The 13149-nt window shown below is 39.3% G+C and overlaps 1 protein-coding gene across 1 annotated transcript; it reads left to right on the top strand.

Moving 5' to 3' along the window:
* Positions 1-771: 771 nt before the first annotated feature.
* Positions 772-8084, top strand: LOC132860434 (macrophage mannose receptor 1-like). Its single transcript, XM_060891631.1, has 7 exons — positions 772-808; positions 4243-4816; positions 5182-5243; positions 5448-5819; positions 6726-7058; positions 7153-7244; positions 7388-8084. The coding sequence occupies exons 3-7, from the start codon at positions 5207-5209 to the stop codon at positions 7487-7489; spliced, it is 936 nt and encodes a 311-aa protein (XP_060747614.1). The 5' UTR covers positions 772-808; positions 4243-4816; positions 5182-5206; the 3' UTR covers positions 7490-8084.
* The last annotated feature ends 5065 nt before the right edge of the window (positions 8085-13149 follow it).

Here is a 13149-nt window from a genome sequence, read left to right as displayed (position 1 = left end):
ACTAAAGAGGGAGGAGGTTGCAGTACCTGTTTGAGTGAGGAGGGTGTAGTGAGAGGAGTGTGTTGTAAATGCAGTGTATGGGGTTTGTGTTGTAACAGTACAATGCAAAGTAATCATGAGTTACCCAAGTAGATATATTATTATACTCTACATGGCTAAAAGTATGTGCACCCTTATCCATCACACCCTTATGTACTTATTGTACTGAGATTTAGTGGCCTTTGCTGTAACAACAAGCTCCACTCTTCTCTGAAGGCTTTCCATTAGATGTTGATTAGATTTTGGAACATGGGTGTTGGGACTTGTGTTCATTCAGCTACAAGAGCTTTAGTGAGGTCAGACACTGATGTTGGGTGAGGAGGTCTGATGGTATTTAGTGTGGTTGATGTCAGGGCAGGACACTCAAGTTCTTCCACTTTAAACTTAAAAACACAACGTCTTCATGGAGACTTGTGGGAGCAGAAAAGGAACAAACACACACTAGTAGTGTTCATGCTCTCAGACATACACCACCAAAAGGTTCCTGAAGGGTTCTTTGTGTCTATTAGAAGATGTCTGATACTCTAAGGGCAGAACCCATTAGGGTGCTAGATGAAAGCTGCACTGCATGTCACTGGCAGTAAGGATGAAGTCCTATGATTATGTCTCATGTCCTGTTCTGTGGCTTTGTGGAAAATTATGAAATGTAATGTCGTTATTAGGGATTAGATCATTACTTCTTAGCCACTATCAAGACCAATTGGATTAGATTCAAAAGCTTTACAGTCATAATTTACTCTTTGAGGTGGAGGGTGTGTCCAGCTTCATGGTAAGATACTGTCTCTTTATATCAGTATACAAGAAATTGCAGAATGTATTTAACTGAATCATGCCTTAGAATGAGTTGCAGCCTTTTACTAATTACTCACAAAAATAACACAAATATTTAATTTTTTTATTTAGTAATGTTCAATGTGATTGTTTTTATTTTACCCGTCTCACTCACTTCTGGGTCTGAGTGTAAATTATTAACAGGCTAAAGATATTACTCAAGACATTTTGGAGGAATGTTATTTAAAGTGCAGTGCACATAACAGTGTTCATTAATTACAGATAATTCAACAAAACTCAAACAGAAGTTATGAATGAGTTTTTAGAAGGTCTTTGTTGATTCCTTTAGTCCAAATCCCAATCACAGATTTACAGAAGGGTCTCTTTTATTATAGCACATAAATGTTAGAGCCAAAACTTATAAAACCAGAATTGTTATAAAAGTAATAATAATTTTATGGTCATTTGATTTCTGTCTAAATTTATCTATAATATTCGATACTATTATAACTCAGAAAGGTTCGATTCACAAAACAGAAACCTAAACAGCTGGTCAGAAACACATTTGTAAATCCATGCTATTAAAATCTGACCCGGGTTTGTTTGGAGTCTCGACCATCTTGATATTTCTTGACTGCATTGTTCTGTTATATTTGTTTCATCCTCATTAAAAACTTAATCATCACTCATCTCCTTTACTCTCTTTTACTGTAGCTGAGATGTATAGTCAGCATGGAGATTGAGGTTGACCTCACACTTTCAAGAAAGGTCAAAGTAAAGCAGGTAGATGAGATGATAACTCTAATCAGGCCTCATGAGTGCACATTTATGGCCTCAACCCATTTAGAGGAAGGTTTATCTGGAAAAGGTTTGGCATCTACAGTCATCTGAAAATAAAAATAAACCTTTGTACCTCAAGATCATTGTTTATCTCACTAGGTGTGTATGGGTTAGGAGAAGGAGTGTGTGATAAAGCAAAAACCTAGATCATGATACTTTCACATGCAGAAGAAAGTGACTTTATATGCAAGAAGAGATGGAAAGATCTGAAATAAATATGCCTTGAGTCTCTCTCTCTCTCTCTCTCTCTCTCTCTCTCTCTCTCTCTCTCTCTCACACACACACACAAACACACACACACACACACACACACATCAAACTTCTCCATCAGTGGTGTCAATAATCATGGAGAACAGAAGATGCTTTAGTAGATCAACACTAAAGGGAGTTGTTTTCTTTACATAGTGTATATTCTGGGTATTCCACTGCTTTTTTATGTTTTTTTTGTAACATTCAGATTTAGAAACAGTGGACTGTAATCCACATATTACTTACTGTACTTACTTGACCACCAAGTGTCGCTAACTGGCAAAATGTTAAAAGATTTGGGTGATGAGAAGTTTAGAGGCAGCACGTGTCTGAGTGTTTTAATAAGGCTTCTGGACTTTGAAATGATTTTACTGTGATTTGTGTTAAAGATGACCTGTATGATAAAAGTGAAACATCACTAACACTAGTGCGCCATTGATAAGCTCTTTATGATCAATATAATCTGTTTATATCTGTTGTTTAATCGTGCATCAGCTGATCTAAAGGTCCTCAGTAATATTACTGATGTCCTTCAGAGCCTGGGTGACATAGGAAAGATTACATTTATGAACAGTCATTAACACTTCTGATAGATACATAAACAAAGGTTCAATGGTGGGGGCATGGTGGCTTAGTGGTTAGCACGTTCGCCTCACACCATCACTCCAGGGTTGAGGGTTCGATTCCCGCCTCCGCCTTGTGTGTGTGGAGTTTGCATGTTCTCCCCATGCCTCGGGGGTTTCCTCCGGGTACTCCGGTTTCCTCCCCCGGTCCAAAGACATGCATGGTAGGTTGAGTGGCATCTCTGGAAAATTGTCCGTTGTGTGTGAGTGAATGAGAGTGTGTGTGTGCCCTGCAATGTGTTGGCACTCCTTCCAGGGTGTATCCTGCCTTGATGCCCGATGACGCCTGAGATAGGCACAGGCTCCCCGTGACCCGAGGTAGTTCGGATAAGTGGTAGAAAATGAATGAGTGAGTGAGTGAGGTTCAATGGTGACTAGGAAACATTTTCTAAAACAGTGAATTAAATATTTTAGTTTTAATTCAAAACAAAAATTTGAACAGACCAAATACCAGGTTTTATTTGGACGTCCATCCATAATTATGTTTCAGGCTCCAGTGCACTAAATATTTCAAAAAGTTTTTATTTCCGAACACACTGATTGTATCTGAATTAATAAACCCAACAACCTGCAAATAGTGTGAGAGTGAAAAAAAATGCAGAGAAAGAATCAGAGATTATAGAAAAGGACAGATTTGATTACAACATGTACAGACTGAGTCATTTATTTTCACTAGTTGATCAGGCTTTCCAAAATCTCTATAAAAACGCCTAATAAGTATAAATGTTTAAAAAGTTATTATACAATAGCTGATTGCACATTAACACACTGATCAGTTTTATACTCTGTTGTCTCCTCATGATTTGCCTGAATGTAAACACTGGGCATTTGCATCTGTTTGGATTGGACATATCAGGCACGCACACTCACTATGCTTGATCCAAATGACCTTCACTGCTTCACTCCAAACACATTTTTTTTGTATTTTTTAAGATTATGAATAATGACATAAATCATTTTAAGTGCTTGCAGTTAGCTGCTGTGATGAAGTGCTGAGGGACGTTGTGTTTCTTACTAAATGATGAATTCTTCAGCAGCACATTAGGGTTAAAACAGCATCTGTGTGTGTGTGTGTGTGCATGTGTGTTTGTGTGTGTGTGTGTGCATGTGTGTTTGTGTGTGTGTCTGTGTGCATGTGTGTTTGTGTGTGTGTGTCTGTGTATATGTGTGTGTGTGTGTGTGACATATTTTGCATTACCCTCATTTGTCAGGAACAGCTTTGTCACCTGTCTTAGCCCCGCCCTTTCACCTGTTCCCACCTCTGCACACATTGTTCATTGTCTCTAAATGATTGTTCTCCTTATTTATACCAGTTGTCTTGTATCTGTTTTTTGTGTTTTGTCCTTGTCTCTTTGTTTGTTGTCTCTTGTTTGCTGTCATTTTTGTTTGCATCAGTGTTTCTGTTCCCAGTGTTTCTAGCCTTGGTTATTTTTTACTTTTATGTTATCCCTGCATATGGGTCTGTGTTTTATCTATGAAGACACCTCCTTTCCCCGACATTATTGCACACACCAGCACATCTGCCCTTTATTCATAACAACCACACTGTTCTGCACCGAGCTGCTTTCATATACACTTGTATACATGCCAGTGTGACAGCCTGAGCCTACACTCATAAAAATAATCAGCAGGGTCTCCTACATCAGTTGTCAAGGCTATGTTCATACCACCTTTTCCAGGCTCTGTAGAGACCAAATTTCTCTTGTTGCCTTCCTGACAGGTGCTGAGTCCTGTGCAGTGGCGATTGCACCCCCAGGTGGTGGAACTCATATGGCAAAGGTTCAGCGAGAGACTTGTTCCCCTCTGAGGAGACGACCCACTGTCCTCTCTGGTTCCAGTTTGTCCAGAATGCAGCAGAGAGAGTCTAATAAAATCATTTATTTGGTTCAGAATACAAAATATTTTACTGAAAATGTTTCCTAAAAAGTCACCTAACTAGTTTATACCAGAATCCAGGCGCTATCTTCTCCAGAAGTTTGCGAAAGAACAAGACAGATTTTGAGAGTTATTTTCACATTTCACCTGGACTTTGTGTACAGAAATATTTTAATCTTTTTAATATAATCAGTCTAAGATTGAGTCTCAGGTGGACCACTGATCAGCTCCTTGGAACACTGCAGGCTTCAACAGAGACTTGATTTCCATCTGCTTTTATTAATCTTTTAGGAAAAGATTAAGCAAATAAGGTCAGATGTCTTGCAAAAGATATGGCACAGAAGAGAAACAGCAAACTCACTTTGACCAAGTTGTCTGAAGGACTAGGACACGTCTCGTTTGTTTCCCCCAAATTTCAGGTACCTTCAAATATTCAACTCCAGTGCATTTGTTATATAATCCAATTAATAACAGCAAAAAAATTAAAAGAGATTGGATAATTTTAGACTTTTGTATATTTTCAGACACTTTAAATTATTCTTAGAATAATGATAAAGACTTAATGTCTTATTCTCATCCTATAGGTGATTGTAGTATATCTGCTCTCGCTCCTTTGCTCTCACCCACTGCTTCCACTTTTCCATTCCTGGAGAAATATAATGTAATGCTATGTAATGTTATGTAATGTTATGTAGCTCTGTGTTATGACCTGCTCGACTTAATGAAGAGTTACTCTGTTGATTATGAGTGCTGAGGGATGTTCATCACATATCTTCTTTCTTAGTGAGTTTTACAGAGACACACCAGTGATGAAACAGAATCTGCTGATACTCCTGTTTTTCACAGGTGAGAAAAGTGTGTGTGTGTGTGTGTGTGTGTGTGTGTGTGTGTGTGTGTGTGTGAACCTCCTCAGTGTGATCTGTGTTTTAAAAATAACAATGTGAATGAAGACCTAGACCAGTAATGCAGCCACAATGGCTCATCTACGGCATCAAGGTTGAAGGCATTTTTATGGAAAAAAATAATCTACATTAAATCTCTGCTCCACAGGAATGATCCCTGTTGTCCAGGCTGTCTATCGTAAGTTCTATCTGATCCTCCAGGGGAAGACTAGGAGTGATGCTCTGGCTTACTGCAGAGCCACGTATTCTGACCTGGCTACCATCGAACACCAGTATGAAGCAGTCCAACTTCAAAATATAGCACAGAGTCAATCCTGCACTTCCAACGCTTGGATCGGACTTTACAATGATGTCAACAGCTGGCGCTGGTCAATGGAGAATGCGCCACTAGGAAGTTTCAGATATTGGTGTTGCACTAATCCTGACAACAACCATTCACAGGAATATTGTGCTGCAGTAGATGTGACCGGCTGGTTTGATTCTTCTTGTGCATCAAATTTTGCCTTTATTTGCTTTGATGGTAAGGAACAAGTGGTTTTTTAAGATGCCATTTATCCAAATTATCCAAATGTCCTCTAAAGTGCAATAAATGTTTCACAGTGGTGTGAATAGTGTGTTGTAGTGTGGCGTCAGATCAAAAATCATATGAGATACTTCATCATTTCTTGATTCTTCTTGATTCTTCATGTGCATCAAATTTCCCCTTTATTTGCTTTGACGTTAAGTTACTGTTTGATTGGCCATTTTGTCAGAAGACAAGACTTAATAAAAAAAGTACCTTTGGTTGAGGTAAACGGCTTAGAGCAAGCTTGAAATTTTTTTTCCTGCTTTGTAACACTATATAATATGCTGCTTTGTTTCTGTTAAATACACAGGAGCAGGAGCTTTACTGAAACTCCTGGTGCTGCTGATTTTCCTGCTGCATTATTGCTGTATTACTGTATTTTTGGCCTTATCTAAATCTTGATTTTTGGATCTTCACTCAAAATCATGTCCGAAATAGTGCATGGAATTGTTACGGTAACTGTGAACATTATCAGCGGTTGTAGAAGGTGTTGAGCCAGTCTAATAAAATGACTTTCTCAGAATCTCTGAACCATTGATTCTGAGAAAATCATTTTATTAGACTGGCTCACCACCAATTCCATTAGTTCAAGGTGGTGCCTCAAGACCAGCATCACCCTGAAGCTGACATGCTGTCATACATTTTTTCCTCCTCAACCATTTAGCAGCTCTTGATAAAGTCAGCCATAAGACTCTCTTGTGTGCCTTCATGGTACAGCATGGCAGTGGTTTGCTGTCATCCTCAATAGTTAGTCATATCAGGCCACATACTGTAGAGGGGATAGACATCTGTTCTATGCAGACTCTGACATTATTTTTTTCACACAGAAAGAACTAATTGTGTGTTTTTAAATCGTCATAGGGAACTTCACCGGCACCAGCAGTTATATTTATGTCTCTACTACCATGATGTGGTCTGAAGCTCAGAGCTACTGTAGACAGCATCACACAGACCTGGCCAGTGCAAGAAACACAAGTGAAAACTCAATTATAATGGCAATGATCCAAGGTCCAACTTGGATTGGTCTGTTCAGAGATTCCTGGAAGTGGTCAGACCAGACACCTTTCACCAGTATTACCTGGCTACCTGAAGAACCTAATAATTTGCTGGGGAATGAAAATTGTGTTGCTATTTTAAATGATATGGCTATAGATGTGATATGTTCACGCATAAAACCATTCTTTTGTCAATCAGGTGAGAAAAGTCAAAATTTTATACTACTTTATATTTTTTCTTTTGAATGTAAATGTAAGTGTGTGTGTCTGTGGGTGTGTGTGTCTACATCCAGTAATCAAAGGAAAAAAACAAATTGCAAGAGTGAAGGTCCAATCCAATCAGGATGTGAATGATCCTGCAGTTAAGGCGGCCATCTTGGATAAGGTGGGTCTCATCCTCTGCTATTAAATAGGCAGTTTGTTCCTCATTACTGCAGCCAGAACAAACTGTACAACATTAACTATAAACTTGATTATATGATTTTTAAATCATAATCATAATGTTGAACCTTATGTTCTGTTCTTCAGATTAACCAGATGTTCAATGTTCTTGGGAACATCACTGTGAAATGGAGAGAGCAACAAAATGGACAAGTGTTTAATAAGATTAAGGGAAATACCTGCAAATGATATTTGTTAAATTTTGTTTCTGTGGATGCTGGTCATTGCTGCGAGATATCACACATGAAGCACAACAATAAAGTTAGATGAGATATTACTCCTAGAAATCAATATATTCTGTACTGTGTAGTTGAAGAATAGCATGCTCTATGAGCACAGCACCTAGTTCACCATTTGTAATAGAATTTAGCATTGATACAAGATTCAAGCAATTCCAGTTACAGACAGACAGACACATAGATAGATAGTTAAGGTACTTTATTAATCCCCTCTGGGGAAATTGCATGAGCAGGAACACATAGCCATTCAACAAAAAGAATAAAAGGTATAGAAATTAAGTGGATACAGTAATTACAAGTAGATAAAAAAAAATTGTACACTGTAAAAAAATATGAAAAATATACACAACAAATATTAATGTACAAATACTTTTACAGTTACTTGGCTAATCCTGAGGTTTAGGTGTTGAGATGCATCCATAAATTCAAGATATGCCAGTAACCAGATCCCCGTAGATTTTGTAGCATAGATTTTTGATACACTCTTTGAGTGTGAACTTTCTTTCGACAAGTTTCTGTTTTTTTGCCTCCTGTGACAATTTATTTTCCCGTTTTATTTCTAATAAACATCTTTTGTTGCACCTTGCATGTGATATTTATGAAATCTATAACAGCTCATTACTTTACCTTCAGAAAATGAACCATTTGTGCCCATTTTTTATCATTCAACATTTACTGGAAAGTGGCTGATGGACAAATTAAATTATTTTGAATGATCTTTTAGGGTTTAGAGATGCAGCTCTAGATGCAATAAGAGCCTGTCTATAATTAAGAATGTTCTCTTTCCATGCAATATGGAATACAGAATTGGAATACAAAAGTAAAATCTAGTTACCTTAACAGGTCTGCTTGTTCACATTACTGGAAATATGTGTGGAAACGTATTTAAATTTCTCAAATTGTACTCAAAAAGTATGAATATAAAGACAGACAAAAGATTGTTTTACTTTTTTCATAAAGAGGTTAAATGTAGAATTGGACAACACTGAAGAATCAGAAAGTTTTCTGAACAAGTTTCCTAGATCCTATTACACTGAAAAATGCTCCAACTGTTACAGGGATGGCTCGGTACAGAGTGGAAGTGAGTACCAAGCAGGGCCCATTATCCGATTTAATAAAGAGGTGGGAAACTGGACAGGATAATATACAGATGAATCTGCTATGGACATATATATATCTATAGATATACAAGATATACAGCAGGTTGGGTTCTATAGACATTAAATATACATGGTGTTATATATTATATTGAAAAATATTCAGGTGCTTTTGACATAATATACAGAGGTGGGTGATCACCAGAAGGAGGAGTTCAGTAAGCTGAAGCTCCTGAAGCGCCCATTGGAGGGAAGAGGGACAAATTGACAAGCTTGACACAGACAGTGTTTCATTTACATGTCCTCAAAAGCTGGAAGTAAAGTTACTGTGATGCGCTGGGGCGGATTTCACCACCCACTGCAGTTCCCATTGCAGTCTGTGACACAGTTGGTCAGGAGACTCTGAATCACACAGCAAAAAAAGTTCACCAGGAGGCTGGTGGTGTTGGATATATGACAGGTCCACAGAGATGTGGATCCCCAGGAACATGAAGCTGGATACACGTTCAACTGGTAGCTTTTTGATGTGGATGGGGGTGTGTGTGCCTCTTCTCTCCCTCCTGAAGTCCATGATAAGCTCCTTCGTTTTGCTTGTGTGAAGGAGCAGGTTGTTGTCGGCACACCATGCGGCCAGATGCTGTACCTCTTCCCTGTAGTGACGTGACATACAGCTAAGTACGGTGACCCATACTCAGAATTTGTTCTCTGCATTTAACCCATCCAAAGTGCACACACACAGCAATGAACACACACACAGCAGTGAACACACACACCGTGAACACACACCCGGAGTGGTGGGCAGCCATTTATGTTGCGGTGCCCGGGGAGCAGTTGGGGGGGTTCGGTGCCTTGCTCAAGGGCACCTCAGTCGTGGTATTGCCGGCCCGAGACTCCGAACCCACAACCTTAGGGTTAGGAGTCAGACTCTCTAACCATTAGGCCACGACTTCCCCAAGGCTGTAGGCTGTAGGCTGTGTTGTCTTAATCAAACTTGATTAAAAAATTAGACACATGCACAGGCCTGCAGTCACGAGTGAAGTCAGAATAGAGGAATGGGCTCAGCACATAGCCCTGAGGTACACCTGTGTTAAGGATGGTGGTGGCAGAGCTGATGTGGCCTGACCTAACATGCTGGGGTCTCTTGGTCAGAAAGTCCATAATCCAGTTACATAGGGAGGTGTTGATGCCTAGATCCCCAAGTTTGGTGATTAACTTGAAAGGGATGATGGTATAAAATGCTGAGCTTAAGTCCACAAACAGCATTCATGTATATGTGTTGTTATTGTCCAGATGTATGAGCACAGAGTGCAGCGCTGAGGAGACTGCATCCTTTGTGTTTATGTTCTGTAAAGTTGTGTGTTTATGTTCTGTTTATCCTCTATGTTTATATTCTGTAAAGCTGCTTTGAGACAATCTTAATTGTAAAAAGCGCTATACAAATAAACATGAATTGAATTGAATTGAATTGTGCTCCTATTGCTCCAGTATGCAAACTGATGTATGTCCAATGTGGTTGGAAGGCAATTCTTTACGTATACCAGGACCAGTCACTCAAAGCAATTCATGATGATGTGTGTGTGAGTGCTACTGGGCGGTAATCGTTCAGATGATGATATGACACAAAATGGTGAAGCCGTGTGAGTGTGTTTGTGAAACATCAAAAGCAAGATTCGACCCAAGGTGGCTGCGCTCCTCACACAAAGGCCTGGAGCACTAACCATTTTGCTATGTGAATACAGAAACAAAATGCTTAAGGTACACAGAAGCGGGTCGGGACACTGCTCTAGCACGCTTGGCCGGCGTGGAGGTGGCAGTCCCGCTCACCCCATGTGGCTCTATGATCCAGCGAGGATCGCTTGCTAAACTGCAATGATTCAGGGTTAGAGGAACCCAAGACTTTGGCCTGAACCTCAATAAAACTTCTCTAAGCCCTAAACTGCCATGTGACAACTGGAGAGAGGGAGAAAGGGAAAAAAATATGGGGTTTAAATAGTGGCATGCACAGGTGCCTCATGTAATCGCCACTGATGGCCTGCGTGGAAACCTAGGGGCTATAAAAGCGTGTGTGTTTGGCCGCAGATTTGATTACGCATATGAAAAACTGTATGGTTCATATACAGCAACCATTTTCCTTACTTAAATTGGCCAGAACTACCTAAGAAAAAAATTCTATACATATATAAAACTATTATTTATATAGATGTATACAGTATTTATATATCTGGAGATCAGACTTTTATTTTGTACACCATTAATTGTGATTAATCGTTTCTTGAGCAAACTTATATTTGCTCAAGAAAAACAGAACACACCAAAAACAACAGAAGACCTTGAACACATTGTCATGGCAATCAATCAACAAAGAGCACAAAGAGAGGACGACGTAAACTCTTTCCACCTTCCAAGTTAGAGCTGACTGATGACACTGTTTAACCATGATTTAAAAGCCTTGATTGCTGACTACTGTAACTGCACCAATAAATGAACTGTAATAAATGCCTCTAAATATGTTGGCTTTGTTGCTATTACTTTTATAAGCGATCCGAGTACCAGTACTTCCGGTACCGGGTCTCAAAGTGGCCTTTTTTCCCATAGACTCCCAACTTATAAACTTTGGAGGTTTATAACTCGGCAAGCTTTCGAACTATCTACACCAAACTCGGGCAGCTCCTTTAGGGTGATACTCTGAACAAACTTTTAAATTGGTGTACCGGCTGGCCTTTCGATTGTGCCGTAGCCCCGCCCCCAATATATGCAAAATCAAAAAACTTTTTACAACATGGACATGTGACATATCAAAACACTCACAACAATGAGGGGAACTTCCTCACGTGTATTCTGATGATGTCACGTGATGTCAGGTGATGTCACGTGAAAATCAAAAATCAGCACAACATGAACATGTGACATATCAACCCAATGAGGAGAACTTCCCCAGGAGTATTCGGATGACGTCACATGCTCGTCTCCACTTGCCGCCAAATGTTCTGGCACCCTATCTTTCTGTCCACTTGCCTCCAAATGTAACACTGACCCTTATGTCCACTCGCCTCCAAAAAGCACCGGCCTTTGCGAATCCTTGCCTCGTCAAAGCCAACATCAAAGTTTGTCGCGACGAACTTTACAAATCTAGTTAGCATTGTTCTTCATTTTTTTGTTTTCCTCCTACATTTCTTTCAGCCTTTTCTGAGTCTCTGTCACGTTTGTGGCTTTATAGTCATCAACATGCATTTGGGCAACATTTCTCTGTGGTTTGAGAATCACTGCCCTTTTCTATTTGGTTTGTCAAGGGAAAAGATACAAGAGATGGAGATGATTTTTTTTTTGGAGATGATCACATTTGTCTTCAAGTTCTTACCTCTATAAATGTAAACAGATTGACACAAAATATAACATCACGACATCATAAAAAATAGGCCTAATCTACAATGTAGTTAATGTTACTTAAATTCACTAAGTAAAGTCAATCAAGGATGTGGCAGAGAATTCCTGGATAAGGTTCCGTTTAATAGATGAAGTCCGACAGACTGTCAGGATCTAGCCAGGATTTTTGCCATGTGCCTTTTGTTTACGTTTTATGTTCACGTGTCTGACCCCAATGTTGTTGGCAGCTTCGTTCTGTGTTCTTGCTCTCTGGATGCTGTTTGAAATGATCCAGTGCTCTTTGGCTTTTCATTGGATCCTGTGTAGCACTTTAAAATCAACCAACCGGCTTGTTTTATAGTGTTTCTTTTAATATGTACATTATTCACTTGCGTACACGGACCATGTGGGTAAAGGTGTTCAGAAAGTAGTGTACTGTTTTCACAATTGCAAAAGAGAAACATAATTATGGCTGTGTTTTTTTATGGCTGTGGTCCTCAGTCTGGACCAGGACCTTCTCGAATCGCGCTATAAACGTTAGATTGTATTAAACAAATGTAATTTTAAAAAATTATTTCTGATTATTATTTGTAGTTACCTGCCTCACACGGTGGTCACTAACACACCTAACTGTGCTGCGACTGGTGTGCTGACACACTGCGCATGCGCTTGATGAGTTGATTCTAAGGAGTTTATCACATTATCTATGACGTCACATATGATGCTGGAACTTAACAATTTATCACTGAGTCACTGCAGCTTGTGTGTCCACGTGTATAATTAGACTATTAACTGTTTGTAATTGTGTTCAGTATAAAACTGATATTAACAACAGTGGGAACATTTAACAAGGCTTTTGGTCCAATGTTCTGCGTCCACACAACACTAATCAGGTAACATTAGTGATATTTACACCAGGAGATTAAATAGTGCTAACACTGGGCTAAAACTATGTTCTGGCTCTGGTCACAACGTGTGCAAGTCTATTTCACTTACCGAAAGTGAATTAAAGTCGCACTAAAGACAGGCACGTCATTGAGCTTTGAATAGGCTTTGAATTGAGCCATTTTTTTAATAGGTAGACAATAGATAAGAACATGGTTTACATAAGCTGTGTGACAGGGTCACAGAGGACACCAAGACAACAGAG

The sequence above is a fragment of the Tachysurus vachellii genome, chromosome 2, assembly GCF_030014155.1.
Source record: "Tachysurus vachellii isolate PV-2020 chromosome 2, HZAU_Pvac_v1, whole genome shotgun sequence".
NCBI lineage: Eukaryota > Metazoa > Chordata > Actinopteri > Siluriformes > Bagridae > Tachysurus > Tachysurus vachellii.
Note: the sequence above shows the minus strand (reverse complement) of the source record. Positions and strands in the feature narration are given on the sequence as shown.